We start from the raw sequence: 26,552 nt of genomic DNA, 5'->3' as shown, positions 1-26,552 counted from the left end.
TCTAACTTCTTTAACCTCATCTCTCTGCCTCTCCCTCTTTCCGCTGCTGACCCCCCCCACACTCTCTCTGTCGCCCTCTGGCTGACTTCACCTCTGCCTTTGCCTCCCACCTCTCTCTTGACTTCCTAGCTCTCACTGAAACCTTGATCTCCCCTGATAACACTACCACTCCGGCCACCCTATCCTCTCTCTATGTCTTCTCCCACTCTCCTCACCCCTCTGGACAGGGTGGGGGAACAGGACTTCGGCTCTCTCCCTCCCTGCTCTTTTCTGTCCCCCCTGCTCTTTCCTCTGTCTCTGTTAGCACCTTTAAGTTTCACGCTGTTGAAATCACCTCCCCTTGTCACCTCCTTGTCATTCTTCTCTACCGCCCTCCTGGACACCTTACTTTCTTGATGAGCCCGACTTCCTCCCTCCCTCCCCTTTCCCTCCACCCCTGTTGTTCTACTAGGTGACTTCAACATCCACCTCTCCAACCCTACTCTGCTGGATTTCTTCCCCTTCTTCACTCCTTTGCCTTCTGTCTCTCCTCATCCCCCCCACACTCAGCAGGCCTTCAATCGGACCTTGTCTTCACCAGGGACTGTTTGCCCTCCTCTTCACCAGGGACTGCTTTCCCTCCTCTTCACATTTCTGACAAGCAATCCCTGTAAACTTTTCTCTACCTTCTCCTCCCTCCTTAGCCCCCCCCCCTTCCACCCTCCTCCACCTCGGCTGGTGACTGCCTCCTTCTTCTCCTCCAAAATCACAGACATCCGCAAACTCTTCACTACCTCACCTCCTTCCCTACCCATACCCTGTCCTCTGCTCTCTCCCCATCACCCTCTGCAACCCATACTATCCTACCCTCCTTCTCCTCCTTCTCCCCCTCTCAGACTCTGATCCCTGCTCCAGAACCATAAACCCACCATGTGTGCTCTGGACCCCCTCCCCACTCACCTCTTCCAGGCTGCTACCTTTTATTTCCTCTTTCCTCAACACCGCTCTGCTCTCTGGCTGCTTCACCTCACCCCATATTAAAAAAATAAACTCCCTGGATCCCTCATCCCTCCAGAACTACCGTCCTGTCGCCCTCCTCCTGTTCCTCTCTAAAACGTTAAAGCGAGCTGTTCACCGCCAGCTCTCCGCTTTCTTGTCAACACATTCCCTGCTTAACCCCCTTTAATCTGGCTTTCGCCCGGCACACTCCACTGAAATTGCTCTTCTCTCAGTCACAAACTCTCTTCTCGTGCCACCTCCCTCTCCTCTGTCCTTATTCTCCTCGACCTCTCTGCTGCCTTTGACACAGTTGACCACTCTATTCTCTTGTCCTCCCTTACTGACATGGGACTCTCCAGAACTGCTCTTGCCTGGTTCTCCTCCTATCTCTCCGATTGTATGTACCGGGTGTCCTGGCGTGGCTCACCCTCTGCCTCTTGCTCTCTTTCGACAGGTGTCCCCCAAGGCTCAGTCCTGGGACCCCTCCTTGTTTTCTCTCTAGACCCACTCCCTGGGTCCCCTCATCTCCTCCCATGGCTTCTCATATCACGTCTATGCTGATGATGCCCAGATCTTCCTCTCCTTTCCCACCTCTGACCGACATTTCCTCCCATATCTCTACCTGTCTGTCGGCCATCTCCTCCTGGATGCACTTGCATCATCTCAAACTCAACTTCTCCAAATCAGACTCTCCCCCTCCCTGTCCTCCCCCACCACTGATCTCTCTATCTCTATTCCACTTGAATCCAACACCGTCTCTCCCTCCTCATCCACCAAGAACCTTTGTGTCACCCTTGATCCCTCACTCTCCTACTCTCAGCACATCTTGCCCCTTCCTCACGATTACTCCACGCAGCTCCTAGTTCAGGCCCTGGTACTGTCCCACCTCGACTACTGCAACTCCCTCCTGGCCGGCCTTCCTGCCTCTGCTACCCGTCCACTCCAGCTCATCCAAAACTCTGCTGCTCGCCTTGTCTTTTCCTTTCCTTGTTTCTCCCTCGCATCCAATTCAAAACTCTTGTACTCGCCTATCGCTGTCTTGACCTTTCTGCTCCCTTCTATCACCAGACTATAATTTCTCCCTACGCCGCCTCCACTCCTCGACCTCCAGAGCTTGCTCCTTCTCCACCCTTGCCCCTCAGGGGTGGAACGACCTACCCACGGATATCAGGACTGCTCAGTGCCTGACCACCTTCCGGCGCCTCCTCAAAACACACCTGTTCAGACAACATCTGTAAACCTCAACTCTCGACTACACTGGACCATATGGCACCCAACTGTACCAGTTCTTGAATCGGCTTGTACCTGCAATGAACTGCTCCATACCTTGCCGCATTCATCTACTGCTCCTATAACTGTATCTTGTATCTGATTTTACTCTTATAGGTAACCGTACTCATGTTTTTTGTATTTGCTCTTATTGGGAAATCATTTTTATCCATTTATCATACTTACTACATGTAAGATGTACTACACTACATCTTACTGGACTTTAGTCCATATAAGCAAATATTTACTATAAGTTATAACTGCTCTTAGTCAAACTTGCTCTTACCTATACCTTACTGTATTCTTTATTTTGCTCTTACTTAAATTTAATCTTATTGTACTTTCATAACTGCTCTTATCTGTATTATGATATTCTGTAATGTGATATTTTATAATGTGATAACTTGTAATGTGATATTTTATAATGCGATACATTGCACTGTGATATTTTGTAACAGTTGTAAGTCGTCCTGGATAAGGGTGTCTGCTATTATTATTATTATTATTATTATTATTATTATTATTATTATTATTATTATTATTATTATTATTATTATTATTATTATTATTATTATAAGACCTTTAGCTAACTGTGTGGAGGAATGGCAGTCCGTTTAGCCACGGATTCCCAGAGGTTTCATTTCCCCTACTAACCTGGTTAGGTTTTTTTTTTTTTTTCCTCTCCTGAATGCTAATGGACCACGCTGACACTAAAGCGAGCGAGCATAGGTGGGCTGAATGGCCTTTCCTCGTTCTAGAATTTCTTATATATCTTAATTTTTCTAAATGATTACTATAGTAAGGTTAATGGTCAAAAGCCAGAGTTTTATTTGAGAGCGTAAAAACATACCTCAGACATACAGAAATGTCTTCAATCTTCTGTTAGACTGCTGCTAAAACCAGAAAACGAATTTCATTGAATCTTTTGTGAAGCTTTTTTTTCATTTTGCTTTAACTAATAATGTAAGGGGTACCGGTATATTAAATGAAACTAGACTATCTGGAGATGAAAGTGTAAACCAATTAACAACTTTTTTTTTTTTTTAAAACACACAAATGCCATGCCTTTTGATTTGGCATAGAACAGGGAAATAACTCTTGATGTATTTTTGATTGCGTTAACATGCTGTGATGCATCATTAGGGAGCAATACAGTACAAATGTTGTACAAAAAAATATAATGCCTATACATCTGTGGTTCTCATAATATTAAGCAACAGATTTTAAACACACTGTTTATATATGTATTGTTTATTTTAAATGCTGAGCACAAACATATTCTCAAAATTAATATTATAAATAATGTATATGAACACTGAGATGCTTATTGTGTAGCTTATGGATTTTGGTAGTCAATGTCACCATAGTCCAAAAAACAACTGGTATCTCAAACAAATAATTTCAGCTACAGATATTTGGATCAATTGTGAAGTAATAATTATTTGGTGTAAAACTAACAAACCAACAGTTCAAAAAAAAAAAAAAAACATTATCATTCTGAGTTTCTGCCAGTTTCCCTTTGGAATTTATGGAAAGCTATAATGACCTTTTGAAACTGGCAGGAGAGAACCTCACAGCAGTCCTCTCAATATCATTGTGCTGTCGTCATTTGTGGATGCTTCCTCTGCAGTATTATTTATTTCCATGGTGATTTCTTAAGTAATATCAGTGTGCTACTACACTGAGGGGTAGATGTACTAAAGTGCGCTGTTGTAATAGTCTCAAACCAGTTGCAAACGAGTCGGAAATCTAGGGTGAAATGTACTAAACATGCTCAATGCTGTTAGCGACTTTATAGGGAATTCTTTGCAGCAGCTGTTCCTGCATAAATTTGCAAAAAGGGGGCTGAAATAGTGCAAATGAGGATTCTCAGATATTATAATGAGATGTACTAAAGCTGCCGGCAATTGTGACACTTACAATTGCACCAGCTTTTGAAAGCATGTTTTAAACAGCTGCAATTGTTGCTGACATTTCCCAGTCTGCTTTTTCTCGTGTGGTGCTAGTTGTGCTCAGTGCATTTTTGAGGCAAACACCCAAATACCTATGTTTCCCTAAAAGCAGGGTGTACTTACAAACCTTGAAAACAAATTTCTATGACATTTCTGATGCTTTTCTATGACATTTTTGTGCCGCTAACCCCTCCAGCTCATTCTGAGCATCTGTATAGGAATAGCAAGCACACCTGTTCTATTAATGTGCAGGTTGTTTGTAATTGTGCACAATTTAGCACTGCACCACTGACTAACTTAAATAAAAACTGACTGTATACATTTGGCTTATAGGCTACTCCTGATAATACTAATTAGTGGTATAATGCAAAATTTGTTGCTGGTCCCTTGAAATTCGTATTAACGAGAATTCACTGTCCTCCTGTAAGTATCAAGTATCATGTAAGTATGTGTTAACTGGCTAGGCTACTAAGTAGGCCAAGTTACTACTACTACTACTACTAATAATAATAATAATAATAATAATAATAATAATAATAATAATAATAATAATAATAATAATAATAATAATAATTAAACACTAAAATCATTTAGTTTCAATTTAAAATAATCTTATTCGCATTGTACACCAATGTGTACAATGCAGCAGCATGACTTATTTTGTGTTACCTGTAGCCTGCGGCCTACAGGCTAAAGTAAAAAGAAAGTCCCAGATATTTAAATGAGTATAGCAGCTCTCTTTATTAACATATTTTCTCTTATTAAACACAACAACATGTATACTTTGCGATTTGTTGCAACAGAAATGCAAATTGCGGTATGTTTGAGCTGCGACTGGCCCATCTTAGTACATCTACCCCTCAGTGCATACCGTGTCAGCTGTAACCTGTAACTCTGCCAAGGCTGGGTCTGTTTATTTGATTACACAGTATCTATGGGATGAAAATAACCCTTCCTTGTTGTGCTGTAGCACCGACTCGCCATGTGGACCCTTGTATGGGGTGTTATATCATTGTGCAATGCTTAATAGTAGTGTGGCCTCTATAGGCACTGTCTGGTGGTAACAAAAGGGTTTCGACCTTGCCTGATGTTTTTGGAAACTTTGAAACTTCACTGACTCTCAGGGGTTGATTATATCAATGTATACCTCACTGGATTTTATTCAAGCATTTCACAGGACTGGGGATTGCATGAATCCTAAATCTAGAGGTAGCTTATCCCAAAGGGGTAAGTTGATCAAATCAACCCCTAAATCTGAAGACGCAGTTGCCGGTAACTGAAGTATTTTGGTAAAAAAAAAAAAAAAAGCACTTCAGTGGTCACACTGAAAGTTCATTTTAAGAAAGCAACCCTATTCTAATTAATGGACTACATTACACTACACTATACTATACAAAAAAAGCAATATAACAGGCCACAGCATAAGTTATTTCTCTAGTCATTTCAAACATAGTATCCAAAATAGGCTTCAGATAACAGATGGGTTAGATTAATAGCACTAACAATTTAAAAGAATTTCCAAATACATATGTACTTTATGCTAATAAAGGGAGTAATAATTACAAAATAGGTTACATTACAAGCAAAACATTATTTGTATTATTTAATATTAAAACTAGTAATAGCAATTAATAAATTGTAATAATAACATTATTTGTTTTTTGTTAAATTATTATACATTATAATACACTGTATAACTCAACCACTTTGTTTAGTAAACTTCACAATGAAGTGGCATACATTTTAACCTGTTTACCAATGCATCAAATTACACATCTACATTATACACTTTTATATAATTTTCTTTGCTTTTAGATGCATGTTTACCTCTTGTATATATTATATGTATTATTATAGTCCATGTGTTTCCCCAGAATCATTTCATCAATTAGTAATACATCTGCCCTAAGTTTATCAGAGAGGCTTGTAGTACAACAGAGCCATCTAGCATGTACATTTTTATTGACAGTAGACACAGTAAAATAAATATAATGAAAGCCAATGGCCCTGATGCATTAACTTTTACATGCAGCTTTGTGTCAATAAGAATGTTTATCTCTTTTTTTAATTTAAAGATTTCTGTGCTATTGGTGAGTCTGATATCATGAGCCTCCTTATCTTTTCAGAAATTAAAGTGTTACACTATACAGAGCTAACACTGCAACATTGATTCATTGGACCCTGAGATATTGTAACATTGGTTTTCGGTGTCTCTATCAAACCAGGACTCTCTTCATATAGTGGTCTATTTTGCACCACTGTCCATGAAGCTGGAGAGTGCATCTTTCAATGACTGAAGCATAAAAACACCCAGTTCATTTCTTGTTTCCTTAATTTCTGCGTCATAGTTCCCAAACAGAGGTGTGCGGACCACAATATCATCACGGTTTGCTTGATGTAAAATTAATAAAAGCTCCTCCCTTAATCTCTGAAATTTACTTTTGTCATAATTGACCAGACTTTCATCATCCAGTGGGTAGGTAATATTATTGGGGTAGCAGTCTCTGGAAACTGGAAACTCAATGTACTCTAGGTGAGGAAAGTCAGCAAACACACTGAAAAGGCTTTTAAGTGCTTGAGAGCTGACAGGGTTGCCTAGAAACTTGAATTCTCTCAGCTTTCTGCATGGTACCAAACCCAGGATCATCATGTTGACATGGTTGTCTCCAATATTGCATTCCTCCAGAGTCAGGCTCTTCAGTGTGTGAGAAGCACGGCTGAGAAGTTTGAAAAACGTTGAAGGGAATAGGTCTGCAACATCGTGGCCGCTGAGGTCCAGTCTTTGGAGGTACTCTGCATGAAGACTGTTCGCCAGGTATGCCATATCAGCATGGTTCAATGAACAGTTCGCAATCTCAAGTACTTGCAGTGGGGTAGTTAAGGGACTAGAAAACATAAACAAATGCATCAACTATTGTGGTTTCAAATGAACATGTTGAGAGTTCTAGTGTTGATTAACTTGTTCATAAACTTTAAGGTACACCGTATGGAACAAAATTAGCATTAAAGCATGTTTATCGACCTGTCACAGGACAAAAGAAATCCCATATTTAAAAACATTTGTGAAACAATACAAGTTAATGCCCACAACACATTTATTTCATTTATTAAACTCAGTTTTGGTGTTTGGGCCCTTATATAAGTTTACCACATAGTTTAGCATTTTATTTCCTGCAGTTTTCCCATGATTATAGTATCCATTAATTATGGTTTCCAAGGTTTTTTGTTTGTTTGTTTGTTTTATTTTTAAATCTGGCTTTACCATACCTCTTTGGGATTTACAATGCTTAAGCATAGTTCCCATGCTTTCGCTATGGTTTTTTTTTTACACTTTGATATGCTTTTACTGTGGTAAAAGGGGTGTTCGTGAAATATTTCTAGACTATGGTTAAATAAACCAACAATTGTCTAGAACAGTTTAGTGGAAATCAAACTTTATTAAAATAATCAAAGCAGACTTTAAAGAAAACCATTGATAATAACTTTGTGTCTGTGAATTAAATCCCCTTTTTTCCTTGACAAGGTCATTTTTGTTTTTCTTTTTCCTATTGCTGTGCCAAACAGATTTCAAATATTAATGGAATATAGTACAGTTTAAAATGCAAACAAATTGGTCCATCAACAAGGTTTGTTCTATGACGATGTCCAGTGTGCACAAAGCCAACTTTATTAGACATTTTACCCTTCAATATATTAAAGATTTAGACTGATGAAAGCCTACCTTAGCAGCTTTCGAATCCTCCCGGTGAGAGTTGAAAAAGCTAGACTCAGTTCATTCAGCCGTGTCAGCTTACTCAGCAGTTCTCCAATGTGTGATAAGACTGCCTCATCTTCAGGTGCAAGTCTGCGTACATCAAATGCCTTGGCAGGAAGGGTCAGCGATCTCAGCTCAGGAAATGAAACATGCGTTAGAAGCACCTCCAAATGCATCATTTCCAGACGGACATTGTGAACCATCTCCAGCTTCTTCAGAGAACCAGGCTCGACGAGCTTAATGATGTAAAAGAGGCTTTTCAGAGCTAGGCTGTCAACCCTGAACTCTACGCATCTTATCTTCAGAGGACAGTGGCATCTCATTAGCAAGGCCGGGACAACCGTCTCATAACTCCGATTGGTAACAAACACATCCATCAGAATATTAATTGAAATATCAAACACTGCTGGGTTAATGGTGTCAGACTGCATCGCTACTAGTACATCGTAACAGATTCTGGCTACCAGCTCGGTTCTAGCCCACTTCCCCAAAGATTTGTTGCACTTGCAGAGCTGGAATTCAACATCCTTTATTCCTGTGAGGTCCACCAGTTTGAGCTTCTTTGTGTATGTTGTGGAGCAGCTGAGAACATGAGCTTTCAGCCCATTTAAAAAAGCCTGCATGCAGCAATAGCAAGTCCTTTTTGTTAAATCATCTTCACAATCCACCGTTGCCCCCAAGAGTTTGTTAAGGTTTAACTCAGCCAAAGGCCAGTTTTGAATTATGTCATGAATCACTTCAGACTGTTCCTGCAAATAACTTGCTTTAAAAAGAAGTGGATAAAGATTTTGAGAAATATAAATCAAATTCTTCTTGGCATTTGTGGTATCTAACACAAAACTCTCGGCAGCGATAAACTTTAGGCTCTTCATTTTTCTATTATTTTATGCATGTAGCGAGTGCGGCTCAGTTTTTCACTCAAGTTGTCCAGACAGCTATGTGTCATTTTAGAAGCAGCTGTCTTGCATCAGAATTTCTATTTGGACAGTGAGGTGTCACATGCAGGAGATCTATTTTGGGATATATACCAGCACTGCAAATGTCAGTTTGCTATCTTTCAGTTATGCTTGTTGTTAAAATGGCTGGTCTTGCATTTTTGGTTTAATTTATTTATCTAATTTGTGGAAATCTAATTAAAAGCAAGCCAAAAACAGCAGGCCTACATTTCCCCGGATGCCATTTCTAAGCTTCTACAAGCAAGTTACTAAAAGTGTTGACAGTTTATTACAATATAATACATCTTTGATAACACTTATATAGATCCTGTATTCTTTTTTTTTTTTTTTACAAACGGTCCTTAAAACCTCTTTGAATCTGCAGACTGAAGATTTGTCAGCAAAAATGTCGCCGATGAAGGAGAAACAGAAAAACATATTGTGTAGTATACTTTACGTTGCAGTTATTTATTTTAGACCTTAAATGCAAATAGCGAAATGAGCTCAAATGAATGGCACACAATAAAAAGGTGCTTACAGTATTCTGCTATGTACAACCAATATTGAATTTGATTTATGTGATGTGAGTACGAGCCTCATGGAAACCTATTGTATGAAGCCTCTGTTTGATTGCGTGGGATGAACGGCCAATTCCTGATATTCTAATTGGATGATTGGTAAGATCCTTAAAAATGTAGTTTAAAAATGCACTCCGCCCTTAGTTTAAGTGTAGAGGGATGTAGTATCAAAAATGCATTGTCCAACAAATGAATTAGTACAACATGCTTAAAAGCATGCACATATTATAATAAATCAATAAACAACAGTCACACAATGGCACAAAAAGACATTAATCGCATGGTACAATAATAAAATGAGTTGAGAAAAAACAAATTCTGTATTAAAAAAAATGTTTTACAAAATTTGAATTGCAGCAATACCTTTTATAAAAATAAACTGTTACGATCCCACTAAGCTTTCGCATTACTGTTACACAGATACAATTACCGACACAATTACAGCTTTAATATTGTTTATTAGACTGCACAGAAAAAGAAAGACCTATAAACTCCAAAATCTATTTATAGTGAACAATTAGAATATACAAAACAAAATGATTACTGTATATTTACACATTCATCTGCATGCTGTCAGCTGAAAAAATGCAAAGACGACTTGTTCTCTAATATTTCTTTTTTCATGTTTTCTTATAAAAGAAATAAGAAAAAAAAAACTTAAAACAAGGACATAAAACTCTGAACAGTTATACTTTTCAAAATGTACCAGGCCATTTTTATAAAAATAATTTTTAGTAATTTACAATTAACATTTGAATTGTAAAAACAAAATACATGATTACTATGCACATGGTGTGCACAACTACATAGCAAACCTATGGAAAGTTTCATGAGATTTGCAAGATTTTGCAAGTTGGGATTCCTTCTTCAGTCAGAGGTGATATGTAAAAACTATTTGTGGAGATATCTAGATAACTGGTTTATGTTGTATTCAAGTAAGTTGCAATTTGAGAAGAGTCTTCAAAGCCTTTTCATAGCTGTAAAAAGTAAAATTGTATTAATTAATATTCTTAAATAGCTATCAGCATACAAAACAGGCAACAAAAATGTTTAACCTGGAAGTTGGAAAAAGGGAAACACTATAGCGCATACTTTGATGTAAATAGGATGCCCCTAACATGACTGATTCATTTGTTATGCAAATGGGATCTCCAAAATATATTCTGCAATATATAAAAACTGCATCTCCCTGTTGCAGCTAATTTTCAGTTGTGACAGGCAAGAAGGCTGACAGTAGGTGTTCGGTTGGCAGATGTTTCAGTATCCAAGACTACAGAAATGCCTGATGTTTCTCAAGGACGAGTCTCAGAAGTGATGATTTTGAGAACAGACTTTGAACAGACTCCTTGAAGGAATTAGAGTGGTTATCATTAAGGAAAGTTCCTACATCCACCCATAACAATTTGAACGCCTTTCAGACTTGACAAATCAGTGCTTCCCTTGCCAATTTTGGCAAGTGTTTCTACTTTTTGTCCAACCCCAGTGTCTCACAAGAAGTTAAATATTAAAACATAAGTAAAAAAATACGTTGAAGGCTATTGAATCTGATATCACATCAAAGGTCATTTTTATTTCTGTGTGGGTTACAGCAATGTGCTAAATTATTTACAATATCTTAACGTTTGAAAACAATGAAAGAACCAGACAGCCCAAGTAGGAACAAAAAAGTTATTGTTCAGCAGTAACCCCTTTACCAACATCAAACGATACTCATGCAACCAAGACAAAAAAATATTATAGTATTATAGTATATGTTATAGTACTACTATAACCATAATTAGTTATAAGGGTTATTGTTTAAAATTGAATTATCTCCTAATCATTAGTGTTGGTGAGGCTCAGTCTTGTAAAGTCAAATACATTTAAGCCGTTAAAACTATTTACTGTACTTACTGACCTAAAAACCTTTCAGTTAAACCACTGTTGAGAGGCCTATTGCTATATTAGAGGTCTTTCTCTGACAAAAAAAAGCAAGGAGATACAATCAATTAAAACCAAAATTACTGCTGGCAAAAGTTTGTGGGTTGGTTCTCCAATAAATTGATAAAGAACGACCTGCACTCTCCACTAAAAAAACAATCCAAAGCACTTAAAAGTACAATTAATATTACTTTATTATTTCATTTTTGATTCAAAAAATCTTTTATATCCACCCCGATTTGGAACGGAGCTGCGGGTGCGTTTCGGCAAACTGCCTTCCTCAGTATAAGGAATCTCATATATGGTTTCCACTTAATTAACAATTAACAGATAACAAATCAGTTCACCTGTATCCATCGATTTAAAACACATGGTGTACATACATTTGCAAAACACTCAATGCAAAAACAGGACACAAAAACAAGAAACAATTAAAAACAATTACTATCAATTTAAAAAAGTATCAGTTCATAAAAAGTATCAATTCAAAAAGTTACAATTCAGAAATGAAGCCAATTAAAGGAAAAGGGTAAGGCATCGGATTTTGATTTATAGGCACGAGGCTGCAACAGCATCCATATCCTTTGCTTTTTTGTATGCCCGGCTAATCCAATGGGGTTTATAATCTTTCACTTTAAATCTTTCGCCAACAATTTCTGCATGTTTATCAAAGTCCTGCTCAGTATTACAAATACGTCTCACTCTCAGTAACTGACTATAAGGTAAACTCCGTTTCAGAGACAAAATATGAAAAATGGTAGCATTGAGAAAATTCTTCCTGTCTGTACTTTTCCTATAAACTGAAGTAGAAAAAAATACCAACTTTTAACACTTGGACATCCAAAAAGGCAATGGAATTACAGTCAAATGACATCTCAAATTTGATAGTAGAATGTCTGCTATTTACAAATGTTTCAAACTCCTTCAATTCATCAATTTTGCCCGTCCAGATGAAAAATACATCATCTATACATCGGACCCATGATTTAATCATTTGTAAATAAAGATTATTACTATAAATATAATCCATCTTAAATTTGCCCATAAGTAAATTGGCATAGTTGGGAGCCATAATTGTACCCATCACAGTCCCATATATTTGTAAACAAAAAGTGTTTTCAAATCTAAAATAATTCCTATAATGCACTAAAGAAGCCAATTCCTGTAGATAAGATGTCAGAGGTATTCTATGGCTGCCAGGCCATCACCGTGTGGGATGATCGTGTATATACTCGATACATCCACAGTTACTAGAATATCTGTAGGATTCAAATCATCTAACGCTTGAACCTTGTTTATAAAATCTGATGTATCCCTAATATAAGAGGGCAGCTTTTGTACCAAAGGTTTTATAAAATAGTCTACAAATTGAGACAGGTTCAGTTAAAGAACCAATTCCCGACACTATTGGTCTACCAGGAGGATTATGAATATCTTTATGAATCTTAGGCAGAGTGTAAAAAGTAGCTCATAGGGGATGTAGTTGTGTTCTCCAATATCAATAGAAACAGTATAATCTATTTTGTACCAAGGAATTAAAAGAAAAAAATATAATGCACAGTTCTACAGGAGGTTAGGTGTGTAAGATAAAAGTTTGTAAAAATTCAAGGCAGTTATCATGTTCGTCATGTAGTCTTGCAGTCTTGCATATGGACACGATAAGTGCATAAGGGCCTACTTTTTGAATGAGAACACATTTATAACATATTTAATCTTCCCTTGTTGATCCTGATTTTTCTCCCAGTCTTCAAAAAAATATGGTGCAACGTTTAGAAGTGGACAATTTAAAATATTAGCAGGAAGAGTTAACCCAAATCCCTGCACTAGACAGACAACAGAGTGTTTAAGTAAAGTTTACAGTTCTATACCATACTTACTGCAGTGATGTACTGGTTGGCAGGCTGTTTAAGATCAGTGCTTTTCTGAAATAGTGCTGGGGATGTGGATTGTGAAGGTGGTTGAGAGCAAAGATAAGAAGCCCCTTCATCTGAGAATGTCTCTATTGGAAGCTGTGAATGGCAGTTGGGAGCGAAATGGCTGAAACCGCTCATGCTCTCACTTGACGTGCACTGTGAAGAGGTCTCAGAACTCTCTGTAACTATTAAAACAGATACAAATGATATAGTTTAGTATTCAGAACTACTGGTAAAATAGATGACATTCATGTTTCTACAATATAATACCCACAGTAGATGATTCATTACTTTGAGGTTCAAAACTAAGTCAGTTTCAGCATCTCAATGAGCACCTTGTTGAGTAGATCACTGATTATGAGTTAGCCTGCTTTCACTGATATGACACTGATAACATTCCATATGAACCATTTTTAATATCTGTTTTCCCATTGACCCACAAGATTGTACATTACAAGTAAGTAATATTTAATAGATTCATCAGTTTCTTTCTTACATATGTTAATATGTACAATTTGGGTTGTCAAGAGCACCAGTATACTATATATCTGCCATCTCTGTATAAAATATTTTGTACTGTTTTTGTTTTAGTACAGTACTCTATTCATCCTACATAAAATACAAAACAGTTATTAATAAACCGTATTGAATGGAAAACGACTTACTCATAGAAGGCTGACTTCCAGTTTCCTGCTCCAGTTCGTCTTCCTCGATACAGGTTCCAATGTCATTGGACCAGTGATTGAAAGTTGGGCTAGGATACGTGTGCAAGTTTAATGATCCAAGTATGGAAGAAGAAGACTGGCTACTTGAAGAGGAGGTGCTACTGCTGGAAATAGTCGAATGTGGCCTTTTGAAAGGTGTTGAGTGGTCAAATGAAGACACTGCTATAGAAGCTCTAGTTCTGGATTCTAAAAGAAAACAACACAGGGTGTGAAGGTGACACAGGAAAGTATCTCCCGCCAATGATATAAATAACTATCCATAACCTCAAGAGGCATATTTGTAAAGCATTTACTCCAGTCTGTTAGTAACTCTTTTTTTTGCATGTATGCAGAATAATAGAACCAAACAACAAAGTAATACAATTCAAGGTATCTTTAATTAAATAACATTATAGTTAATGGCGACTAACACTAACATTTGTTTTTAATCTCCTATAAATAGCCACTAAATGGGTTAGAGACATGAACAAGTAAATAATCACCACTTATATGTTGAATGCCATCTCATAACATATTCTCATTTTCATCAAAATAAGGCAAGTAGGTCAGCTGAGAGTTAGTACCTTGGCCTACATCTGAATATGAATGTATGCTAACTTAATGTCCCAAGTGCTTTCTCAAACTGGGGTGAGTGGTAAATAGCTAAAATAAGTCACAAATTCTAAGATTCTCAAAGAAGCCTCAAGAACTTGTGCTAACAAGTTCAATTAACCCACCCATACCTCAGCATTACAAAGTGACTGGTATCTTTAGGGTTGTTTATTTTGTAAATGCTTATATATAACAGTCCCTGTAAATGAAACAGGACCCCCTCTGTCATGATCAAACAATGTCTAAAAAAGGCTTTTAAATACTTTCAACATAGCACAGGCTACACTCAAACATGTTGGGGCAATCCCCTCAAACTACTTAGGCAAGCTGTGATACAGCACCTGTGGACAGCCAGGTATCTTCAAAATGCATAGGTCCACACATCATGTAACATAAGTATGTGAAGTTGTGGGGCCCAGGGTACATCACACCATTGTAGTTGGGCAAAAGTTTGGCAGTAAAATGAACAAATTCGAAATGTAAGTGACAGTATTATATTTTATTAATTATTTTGGCATGTGCTTATCCAGTTGATTTATTTTCAAGTTATCTATTACTATTAAACTGTGTGTAACACAAACATAAAAGTAACATACCTGCTCCCTTCATGATATAATCAACAGCTCTGTCACTGATGGCAGCAGCACTGGGTTTAATGTCCATAAATGGCTTATTGCCTATTCCCATCGACACCATTTCCTGCATCCGTAGTTCTGCAATTAAAATCTCATGAATATACTCTTTATTGAGCCACTTGCTATCAGAGTTGATCTAACTATATTGAATATTGAGCCACCCATAAGTTTAGATTTTTACAGTAGAATCCCTGTTCACAACTGCCTTCTTATTCCAACTGAAGAACTGTTCCCCAACATCTTTCACCATCAGCTCTTGTGGGCAGTAACCCCCCTCTCCCCTTTTTCATGAGCAAATGGATTCACCTGTACTTTTTAATGGTAAAGGTTATGGAACTCTTCAATTAATTAAAAATACAAAACCAAAAAAAATAAATACAAATAAAATAAAATAACCCTGCACAATTATGGCATTGTATTTATTAAAGTATTTAAATATTACATGATATAAAAAGTATATTTTCCATGTCTTCAGTATGATAAGGTATTAATGAACAACTGAGCAAAATCTGCCCAAGTTTTCTACAAATCCTTTCAACATTTCAGCTGTTTACGCATTAATTGTTTTGGTTTTGAGTTAGGATTATTCCAAATATTTTCTACTGCACCAAGAACAGGGAATTTACAGTCCAGTCCTAATATTATCATTTATTATTCAGTCATACTACAACACTTTATTAAGAGCTCAATGCTAAAAAGGTGCCCTCTTAGTGGTTTAATACTAATGTTCACTACAGATTTTTCTTTGTAAATAAATATACTTGGCTCTACTCTTTGCACAAAGTCTCAGGTGTTTTGCTTACCCCGGTTTCGCAGGGCTTGCCTCCACAGGATTTTCCCTATTATGTTGGTCCAGGCTGCTTTAACTTCTCCGGAGCTGGCCTGTAGGATAAACGTATCCTGGGATTTTCTTCTTCGAAACCAGATCTCAAACCGAAGTCCACTGTCTCCGACATTTTCTGTCATGCCAATCTCTGCTGTCTGAAAATGGTGCATTGGTGTTGTAAATAAATGTTACAAACATGGCTCTGGGGTTGCATGTGTATATCGATATGTAATAATATCCCAACATGTTTTATTTAATTTAAATGTCCCATCAAGTTGAATGGGTTACGATTTATATTAACTGCAATAATTATGAGTTATCTGTTAATATTGATAAGGCTAGGGTCTGGATAATAAAATAAAATTACACTAAATTACTTAACATAAAAATGTATTAATCATCACTTCTAGTAATTATAACCATGTTAACACATAATACCTAATAATAGATAAATTAGGTTGTTGTCTACATTATTTTTACTGATTAATAACAATATTGTAAGATTGTAAGATTGTCATTGAAAGAACATTTTATATAGCTTTATGTGCTTTTTATACCTTGTACGACTGTTTGTAAATGTAGACGTCATATCCTCCATCAATCTTTTTAGTTTTACTGAAAAGAATCAGGTCTTCAAAGAGGAAGACATGCCTAAGGTTTTTCCTCCGTCCACACCACACAATGAATTCATCTTGGCATCTCAACTGCCCTTGCTCTTTTAAATTGACCTGAAATAAGTGTGGTTTATTACAGATTATTACAAATTACTTGAACTATATGAAAACCATTTACAATCACCACTGCTTTTATTCATTTTTTCATTCAGCCTGAATAAAAAGGTTGTGGAAAAGTTGTTTTAGACCTTTGCACCTATTAAGAACTGTCCATATGACTTTTTTTTTTTTTTTACAAGCGCAGTTATTCTGTGACATCAAAAATACAAATGAAATAGAAGACATTGAAAGACTTCTAGCAAAAATGTTTTTTTAAAGAATTGTATGTTTCTTTTAGTATTACTATAGAAATAAAGATAACCAAATTATCTGAATAACAATTTCCTCACATCACATCCTCTGATAGCATCCATTGCCAGAAGGTCGTTGCCATGACGCAGCTGGAACTTCACCATTTCTTCAGCAGCCCGCAGGTCAGAGAGCTCCTGCTCCTGTGATTTGCTGCAGTCTTTAATCATGTCCTTGAGAAGCAGGGCATACTTGCTCATTCTTTGAATAGGTTTCAACAGGTAGGAAGCCAAGTCCATCTTATCACCCAATTCTAATTGTTTATTCTATTAAAAAAAAAAGTATTAAATAAATAAATAATATTACTCAAAACTGTGAGTATGAACCACACATACAAAGGGCCTAAATGAACTGCAGGAACCAAAATCAAATACAAATATAGAACAGTGATTTGTATTTCCTACTTTGCAATAAAAATAAATGCACCTGAATGTTTATTTTTGTTGCCAATTTAGGTATTTGTTTTCAAAACTGAATAAATGTATTACTTAATGGGGTCTATTCAATTGATCTACAGCGGCAGATTTTACAGCACAGCTGTTTCGGTCATTAAAACAGAGACTTTTGTGTATACAGATCTTGGCCATCTCTCTTTTGTGTATTTCTGTCTAAATAATTGTTATAAAAGAAGGTTCTAAAAAGCTAAGGGTATTTACATCCACCGCTGTTGTAATGGATTGGATATTATTATTATTATTATTTATTTCTTAGCAGACGCCCTTATCCAGGGCGACTTACAATTGTTACAAGATTATACATTATTTCACTTTATACAGATATCACATTATTTTTACATACAATTACCCATTTATACAGTTGGGTTTTTACTGGAGCAATCTAGGTAAAGTACCTTGCTCAAGGGTACAACAGCAGTGTCCCCCACTGGGGATTGAACCCACAACCCTCTGGTCAGGAATCCAGAGCCCTAACCACTACTCCACACTGCTAGACCCCAGTGTCATATAATGAACATTTTATGACTGAAAATTATTCAATTTGACAGTAAAGTTGCCCTATTTATTTTCCCATGTTTAACAAACCAATTAAACTGATTTTATAAAATCTGCACTGGCTTAATTGAAATCAGATATGCTGTTAATCAAATTATGCCCTGGATGACATTGAGAAAGTAGGTCAAATGTTACTCACTTTGAAGAATCCATTTCCATGACTGGCAAGCAGGGTATCAGACTGTGGCTTGTTCTTGCTGTATAAAGCATACATCCCAAATTGCTCCTCCTAAGATAATATATATGTAAACTTTGTAATCGTTCTCCAAAAAATGCATTAATTACAATTTAATTTACCCTTTTATTGTATTCTATATTTTAAATAGTTTCTATAATGTTTGCTGTCATAGAATGTTCAGAAAAGTAGCGTTTGACAGAACTTATTAGACAAAGAGAAGGCAAGCTGATCCCTTTTACTGGATGAACTAAACAAGAATTAATCACAAGCTTTCAGCACCTCAGAGGTCTTTTCGACCTGAAGTAGAGTGTCTCTTATTATTTATTATAAGTGATGTCATCACAGTGATTTGTTGACTTCTCATATATGTATTATGATTACAATACATTATAATGCTGTAACAAAATGATTTATATACCAGGACTTAAATAAAATAAGAAAATACAGTAAGCAAACAAAAATGTACACAAATTACAAACTAGTGGTTCAGAGCTTCATAACTAGTGTGAGGGCTTTGGATCCAAGACACAAAAACTACTGTTCGTAAATAATATCAATTATATCAACATTATTAAAAGACTTACATGTCTGAGAAAACAGCTGCTGACAAGCAAAGGATAATCCACACAGTGCTCCAGTTCTTTGAGAAAATACTGGGTATGAAAATCATACAGCTTTTCCAGATTTCCAAACATAATGTTGCGTTTTCCTCTGAGATCCTGAGGCAAGCCCATTCTCTCCATCTCAGGGAAGTAATTTTCAATGATGTAACCAAGAGATCGCACATATTCCCTCTCTGTGGAGATCATTTCATCCATGATGTGCTGCACTTTGCTGCTGGAAGACACATAAACCCTGGTTAGGAAACTGCATTTTACAATACAGTATTTCCAGTCACATGTGATAGAACAGTCACTTGCTGCATCATAATATGTAAAGTGATTCCAATGATCAATGAACTGCTGGCTGGCCACATCTGATTGTTGGGGGTGATACTAAATGATGAGTTCAGTGGAATCTCTCTATTATGACCAGGGCTGAGTAAAATGGTCTTAACAGAGGAAGAATTTCAGATTGTCTCCAAAATGCAAGGCACTGCTGGAATGTACATCATGGTGAGCTGGTCTTTATATGAAGCCAATATAAAAGAGTTCACAACATAACAATTTGTAATAACTGTTTTTCCCTTGAAATGTTTTGAATACATTGGGTTGCAGGCCCCAGGAACTTTAAACCGGTATGACAGCACAAGACTACTCTGTCCGTTTTAATGACAAACACATATTTTTACCTGTTCATCTTTTTGCCCTCATCTGAATGTGTACAGTGCATTCTAGGTGGCGATGATAAGCTACGACTTCGACCCAACTGGGGGCTTTTTATGTCAGGCCTCTGTATTTTCTTTTCAGCAGCCACATTATTGGCTACTTCCAGGCCTTTAATATAAACCCCAGTGTATCCATTGTGATTGGTTTCCATGTGGCTGCTCTCTCTTTGGGACATGCCATAAGTCAAAGTCTTCTTCATTATTTTTTTTAATGGTTGTTTTCTGTGACGGGCAACTGGAGAGGAAATGGGTTCGGACCGGCAAGAGGCAGAGGAAGAATCCAAGGTACAGTCACTATCGGTATCGTCAAACACAGACACAGACTTGATGAATCGTTCAGACTCTGAAGAAAAAGGATGTGGAAATATAGGAGTGTTTTTAGAAAACACACTGGAATTTTGGTTTACATCCTCATGATCAAACATTACATTGGATTCCACACTCATGTTATCATTCACATGTTTGAAAGAAGGCTGTCCGAGTCCTTGACAGTCGTTGTACTCTCCACTAGTTCTGGGATTGGCGTCTGATGACATTCTGGAAGCAATTCCTCCCTTACAAGCTTTTGGAACTATTGTGACTTTAGACAGTACTTCTTCCAAACAACGGCGGGTATTTTGGCATTTCAACCAGTGGGTATTCCACTGCTTCGTCTCCTTAGCACTGTTCAGATTTAAAACCATTTCATTCAGCCTGCGGAAATTATCTGTCGAGAATTTTGTTGCTTCTCTGTGGTAGTTCTGCAAGGTTTGGACCACTGTTGATGAGAAAAGGCACGAGCTGTTGTCCATATTCAGTGGTCTGCAATAATCATTGCAGTGCTCCATCCATTGGTTAGCCTGAGGATAACAAAGAAAAATGGGATAGAAACCTATTCAACATATGCAGTAATCAGATTTTCTTAACTATCCTAACTCCGTGAAGAACCAAAATGCATCTATTTTGTGACAATGTAATGTCTTTAGAGTGGGTGTTTAGTTGCCCATTTAAACTCAATCATATCCTTTGTTCACTAAATATAAAAATAAAATCCTAATTTCACCCTAAAACATGTTTCTGTCTGCTGATGCGCCAGGGAGGGCTGAGCAAATTCAGCCATCAGCACTGGGCCAATAGGAAATCCGCACCTGGTAGAGGAAAAGCTAAGCTATGTTTTGATTGGTCCCCACCACTACAAAAGCCAAAAATAGCATGACATAATTAACAGCTACTCTATTGCAAAGAAAATCAGCAATAGTTGCTCTCAACAGGAGACTACGTTTTTAGTCTTGGTTGAAGGAATACATCAATCAGCTAGGGAGCGTACTGTCACATTAATAATTGGGATCTTTGATGTGTTTTGACAGTCACGTTAAGCTGAGCATGGGGATTGATAGAAGGGTGTCATGTGTGATTGGGTGGGGATCACATCAGCAGAGTTAGACAGGTGGGTGGGCCACACCACAGAAGGGAGAGTTAGAGCAGTGTAGGCTCTAGAGCTGACTAGGAGGCACCCTGGGCTGTTGTGCCCAATTGGGCCTTAGAGAGGTAAAGCCACTCCGACCTACATGTGGCAGGCAATGAAGTTACAGTTCACCCTGACCCGGGGAATTAAGGTAGAATACAATTAAGAGGTCCTTCTGTTCCACTTGGTGATACCCCTAACGAGCCACCCCCAAGAAAACACTATTTTTTTTATTTTACCCCCTAAAAATGTATTTCTGCAACAGTGACTGCCAAGAATGATATCTCACTGAGTATTGTGCGAGTCAAAAAAGACCCACCCCATCACCACAAAACAAGGCAGAATATGTACAGTACAGTATATATATATATATAGTTGTTACTGCATTGCTAAATTAAAAAGTTACCGTATCATAAAACTCATACAGGTTCACCAGTATTTCCAACTCATTCTTCCGTTTTTCAATCTTGCTGAGGATTGTATTCAAAAACTGTTGGTAGTTCTGCACTTTTTCTTCGAGATGCACAGCATCGGAAAGTGAGCAGCTGTTTATGCTCTTTGAATCTTTGATCAGACACAGCCCTTGTTTGTAGCGCTGCTGTTTAAAGAGAAATCAATAACAATTTAGCATTAGAGAAACAGATACACAGGTTTGAGTTTTTAACACTCAAAGGAAAAATGTCAAATATTCTCCTTGGCCAAGTACGTACCACAAACTCTTCATGAAAGACACTGAAACGTTGTTGCATTTGCTTCAGTGAATCAAAAGACAAGGAATCCAGAGGAGCAAGATGTGTCTCTCCCTCTGTATTGAACCACTGTTTAATCTGTCAAAACAAACAGTGAAAAAATATGAAAAACGGTTTAAAGTTGTATTTCATAGGTCCATTTCCCTAGTCTTACTTAGCTTCACTATCATCTTCGCTGCTTCTCTTATCGGTATTCTTTTTAACTTTTATACCGTCCAATTATGTATGTTAACCAGTTTTAACCAATTTGAAATGTCCTTTGTTGAATGTCACCTAACTTCTGCATCCCAGTTAATGTCTGAGGTGGACTGAGGAACAACAGGAGACTTACGTTTTAGCTGTTATCTGTTTTCCCTCTTTTCAATCTGCAAACCCGAGTAGCGCATGCGTGCTGAACTGAGAACACTGTCTGTAAACAGGCTAGTTAAGGCTACTAACCTGGTCACATCCGTCCTCAAATTTCCGTAGCTCAAGGAGGCTTTCCAGCTGCTGCAGTGACTTGTTAGACAGTATTACCAGCTGGTGCACTTCTTCATCCACCTGATTATACAACGCAGTGACCATCTCAATGGCGCCCCTGCAAACAGAGTAATTCAGTTAACTAGCTGTAGTATCCCACAGTTGTGTTCAAATGTGTCCAAATGTGTAATAAGGTTAAAAAAAGTTATGATCTCAAAAGATCAAAGTTACAGTGATCCCCCCCTTAGATATATTTCATTTAATTTAAATTATACTAACTAAGCAGATAACAATAACTGTATGTTTGTAACATTTTGTCTATGCCCTGCCACTGCTGTAAATACCAAATTAGATCTATCAGTGTCATGAAAAAGTAGATCACTATAACCTGGAAGATAATACAAGCATAAGGGTGCTTTGACGCTGCTCTTTACCTGTAATCCTCAGTATCACAGAACTCTTCCTTCTTGAGTCTTGCTAGAATGGTACCTCCTTCAAGTCTCAGTCTCACTAGCCGCGTATCATCCAGCACATACTTCATCAAGGATTTCTGTTTGTTTATTAGGTCAACAACTTCCTATAGGAATAAAGGGCACGTTTATAGTTAGCTAACAGAAATGGGCACTATTAATTGCATTCATAGTTTGGATGATTTTCAGTGTGAAAAAATACATTTTTAACATATGTTTCAATTCCCAAACATACAAAAAAATTGAAGTAAATTAAATGTTAATTACCATTGCAATTGCTAGATATTAATGTACCATTTTTAAATGCCAATGCAATGGATACATAACATAAATATCTGAGTTTTTTTTTTTTGGCTTGGGAAAAACTGGTTTAATTTAAAATGTATAGGTTGAAGTATAGTAATATGAGTAATGTGAACATTATTTGTCTAAAATGATTATTTAAACCATTAAAATACTGGAAAGGGGATTTACATGCTACAATTTCTTTAACCATCCCACATTTTCCTATGAATTAAAGCATTTATTTGGGGGCTGTGCTCCTAATTGCCACATGAGGGCAGTAGAGTAGTTTACTGATAGATAGGACCCTGACTAATTTCTAGCATACAGTATTTATTTTATATATCATTTTATATTCATCATTTTTAGTCGCAAATTTTGGTTCTAATAAAGTTAAAATATTTTTTAATTATACTGTTTTATTCTACAACACAAAATCTAGTTTATAAATGTTCACTATCATTGCAAATGCTTTCTAGACATACCTGTACTGTGTTCAGGGTGGTGCTGGAGTGTAAGGTAGTGATGGATCTCTGTAGGGAGGCGATGGCTACATTGCAGCTACTTGCAAAGGGCTCTATTTTCTGTAATATAACGTTTTCAAGATATAGCAACAATGTCTTTCACTCTAAAAGAGCAACAGAAATGTTAAACAAGCATGTAAACGTTTTTAATGTTGAAATATAACCACATTCATTTTATTGATGGTCTTTTCAGACCTATAGGGTCTATGAAGAATAGCTGTGCTCAAAACTGCATACCGCTTTAGACACCATTTACAACTGAAACTATTGGGCCAATGACATATTTCTGATTGGGTTCCAAAAGCAGATCTTGTGATGCATCAAGACATTTTAATGTCAAAAACCTGATGTGAAATGAACATAATTGTAAAGGTTTATGAATAAAAATATCAAAACAATTGCTAATATGTTGAAAAATATATCACAGGAATACACAGAATACAACAGGCAGCAAAGGTAAGTAATGTGTTTTGCTGTAATCCCTACTGCCTGTTCAGAAACACTTAAGGCTGGCCTTACAGCTAACCAGGGAGACCCAAATAGTGGTTTCGTTTGTATATTTACCTTTCTGAACTGTATCCATTGACTGTGATCATAAGGAAACGTCCCTTCAAACTCTTGTGTCAGTTGATTCAGATCAATGTGTTTGTGCAGTGCTTTCAGTGATGTCAGGACTTCATACTGTAAAAAAGGGAGGGAAAATGTTTTAGTAGATGTGCTGAGATAAAATCATAAAATGTTGCACAACCTCTGGTTCATAGTTTACCTGTATTATAGAATCTCTCTCTGGTTTAAAGGCTGCCTCTTTGTCAACGAGCATCAGGATGGAGTAAAGTATGTTTGGAAAAAGTGTCTGTGAAACAGTAGATACAGCCTTATTACTGTACATCATCTAAGCAAATCAGTGCTAACACAGTATATTCATTAACTCAGAGACACAGATACTCAGCCCCTCACAGGCACTCACACACAACTGGGGAAGCCTCTGTTTACATCCATTGGGTTACATTTATATTCAAATTTCATTGATTGAAGTGGTGAAAATGCTGTACTCAAGAAAAGCTTAGTAAATCTGGCCCAATATGTGTTACAATAAACCAGACAAAGAGTCAGATTTACAAACATCTATAATTTTCTTCTTTCCTCTGAAGTGTTCCATGATTACCACCTGTACCATCTGCCATTTAGTAGCAAGTGCGAACAAGCCTTCCCCCAGGGCATGCTTTTTGTCAAAAATGTTACAAAACCATCTGAAACTTCTAAAGCCTTTGGACATGCAAAACCAAAATGGTTGAGGTAATCCTAATCTTATTCTTGGACACAAAAGCATACAGGAAACACTGCACGGATTTTCCCACAAACGGCTGTTATCAGGGACTTTAAAAATGCCATCTGCAGGGAATTGTTTCTGTGTTGCTTTACATTTACATACATGGGAAACCAGCCTCATAAAAGGACAGTTGTATTATAAATATTATAAGTAAATAGGATTTATATTATATATAAATCCTAATTTTCACACAATACTGTTATGGTGGAATGAATACAATTGATATTATAACACTATTGTTTAGTCAAGCAAGTTTCACGAATGAACTTTAAATATTGTAACTCCTGGGTTAAAGCTTAATGAGACCCATTTCTATAAACTAATCACTGTTACTGTGTCATTGTGTTTTATTGTTGTAGTTATGTTTTGTGCATACTTACTGAATACTCCTTACTAAAAGTTCAGTAGAAAAATCCAAAACTGGTCACAATTTAGCTGTAGATTCAGTGTGACTACTTGGAGATGACCTGGTATTAGTCCCACTAATCACACCCACTTCCCCTGCATGCAGGAATAGCAGAACAATGTCCTATTTACTTGTACCAAGTAAGTCCCTTGACGTGCACATATAGACATCATGAAGGTACTGTATGCTGTCTGTTATCAGCCATGAAGCAACCCCACTGAAATCAGCCTCAGCAAATAGAACCAAACCAACAATGTGCTTAATTTGCAAAGTTCTTACACAGTTTAGGCAAATCCACTTCTGCACACATTAATATATCTAACTTCTAGGAACATGTAATACCTGTATCGGTAATCAATGATTTGTGAATTTACCTGGATTTCTGTAAAGGCCATGAAGAGTACAGAAACAGGTGGGTATCGCCGGGCATCCACTAAGACAGTCAGCCCTAATCCACGTTGGTCTTTTCTATTTAAAAACAAAACAAAAAAAAATGTAATGGCTTTTAAAACCTGTACTGATTTAATGTTTATTTTTTTATTTTTATTGATTTTAGTCATGTTACTAAAGCGAATGAATTGCATTCAAATCAATGTGGCACTGTGGCTATTGCCTAGCCACTGGATAAAGGCAGCAGAGACCCTCCCCCCGTTTTTTAATTATATCTGGTACTATACTAGATTAAAACATAGCTGTTTACAAGCATCACTTTCAGAGAGTCTGGTTAATTCACCCGGAGAGTGAAAATCATGGGGTTTCCATGCGGGGCAATTTACACGTGAAATGGTGATGCGCGTGCACGTTTGGGAGAATTACTTGTGTAAATCAGGTTTGTGGCCGAAAAAAACAGCCAAAGAGAGGGATAGGGTACTCAAACACGGGAAAATCCTTAAGTGACATTGCTATAAATATTGCAAGGGAGCAGGTCATTTGTTACTATGGATTCCAAGACGACAGAAAATAAGTGGCTGATGGATGGTTTTATGGTTAGCAGTAGTGTAGTTCACCTTAATGATAATGCGGGCGGCTTTTTTATTATTGTTTTTTGTTGTGTCTGGACTGTCATGTTGTATATATCTTGTGTGTTTACAGTTCTGTATAAAACCACTTACCATGAACTGCGGTATACACTTGTTATAGTATTAAAGCAGCTGTTTGAGAATACCTTTGCTGTAAAAACTACGCTAAAGTTAAACACGAGCTCCCTTTAACAGGCCACTGTGGGATCTGTAGTTCTGGGGGAGCCTGTAAACAATGCAATCACTAGACACACGC

General features: G+C 37.1%; 2 protein-coding genes across 3 annotated transcripts in view; both read right to left on the bottom strand.

Moving 5' to 3' along the window:
• Positions 1 to 4,921: 4,921 nt before the first annotated feature.
• LOC117399828 (leucine-rich repeat-containing protein 14B-like) lies at positions 4,922 to 9,772 on the bottom strand. The gene is made up of 2 exons (XM_033999228.3): positions 7,921 to 9,772; positions 4,922 to 7,084 (listed from the first exon to the last, which is right to left on the bottom strand). Exons 1-2 carry the CDS (start codon positions 8,823 to 8,825, stop codon positions 6,445 to 6,447), a joined length of 1,545 nt encoding a protein of 514 aa, XP_033855119.2. The 5' UTR covers positions 8,826 to 9,772; the 3' UTR covers positions 4,922 to 6,444.
• A 132-nt stretch (positions 9,773 to 9,904) lies between these two features.
• LOC117399361 (pleckstrin homology domain-containing family G member 4B-like) overlaps positions 9,905 to 26,552 on the bottom strand; it is a 37,738-nt gene continuing 21,090 nt past the window's right edge. Inside the window, exons 6-23 of one of the 2 annotated variants that reach the window (XM_033998461.3) lie at positions 25,652 to 25,745; positions 24,308 to 24,394; positions 24,106 to 24,222; positions 23,503 to 23,601; positions 22,700 to 22,842; positions 22,245 to 22,383; positions 21,768 to 21,884; positions 21,464 to 21,655; positions 19,578 to 20,452; positions 18,871 to 19,123; positions 18,248 to 18,337; positions 17,140 to 17,364; positions 16,634 to 16,804; positions 16,054 to 16,231; positions 15,212 to 15,328; positions 13,965 to 14,210; positions 13,264 to 13,484; positions 9,905 to 10,443 (exon numbers count right to left, since the gene is read on the bottom strand). In XM_033998461.3, the coding sequence (XP_033854352.3) occupies positions 10,438 to 10,443; positions 13,264 to 13,484; positions 13,965 to 14,210; positions 15,212 to 15,328; positions 16,054 to 16,231; positions 16,634 to 16,804; positions 17,140 to 17,364; positions 18,248 to 18,337; positions 18,871 to 19,123; positions 19,578 to 20,452; positions 21,464 to 21,655; positions 21,768 to 21,884; positions 22,245 to 22,383; positions 22,700 to 22,842; positions 23,503 to 23,601; positions 24,106 to 24,222; positions 24,308 to 24,394; positions 25,652 to 25,745 (3,370 nt within the window). In that variant the 3' untranslated portion in view covers positions 9,905 to 10,437. The remainder of the gene's footprint in view (positions 10,444 to 13,263; positions 13,485 to 13,964; positions 14,211 to 15,211; positions 15,329 to 16,053; positions 16,232 to 16,633; positions 16,805 to 17,139; positions 17,365 to 18,247; positions 18,338 to 18,870; positions 19,124 to 19,577; positions 20,453 to 21,463; positions 21,656 to 21,767; positions 21,885 to 22,244; positions 22,384 to 22,699; positions 22,843 to 23,502; positions 23,602 to 24,105; positions 24,223 to 24,307; positions 24,395 to 25,651; positions 25,746 to 26,552) is intronic. The other variant, XM_033998462.3, reaches the window with a different exon arrangement.

Source organism: Acipenser ruthenus, chromosome 4 (assembly GCF_902713425.1).
Source record: "Acipenser ruthenus chromosome 4, fAciRut3.2 maternal haplotype, whole genome shotgun sequence".
NCBI classification, from domain to species: domain Eukaryota; kingdom Metazoa; phylum Chordata; class Actinopteri; order Acipenseriformes; family Acipenseridae; genus Acipenser; species Acipenser ruthenus.
Note: the sequence above shows the minus strand (reverse complement) of the source record. Positions and strands in the feature narration are given on the sequence as shown.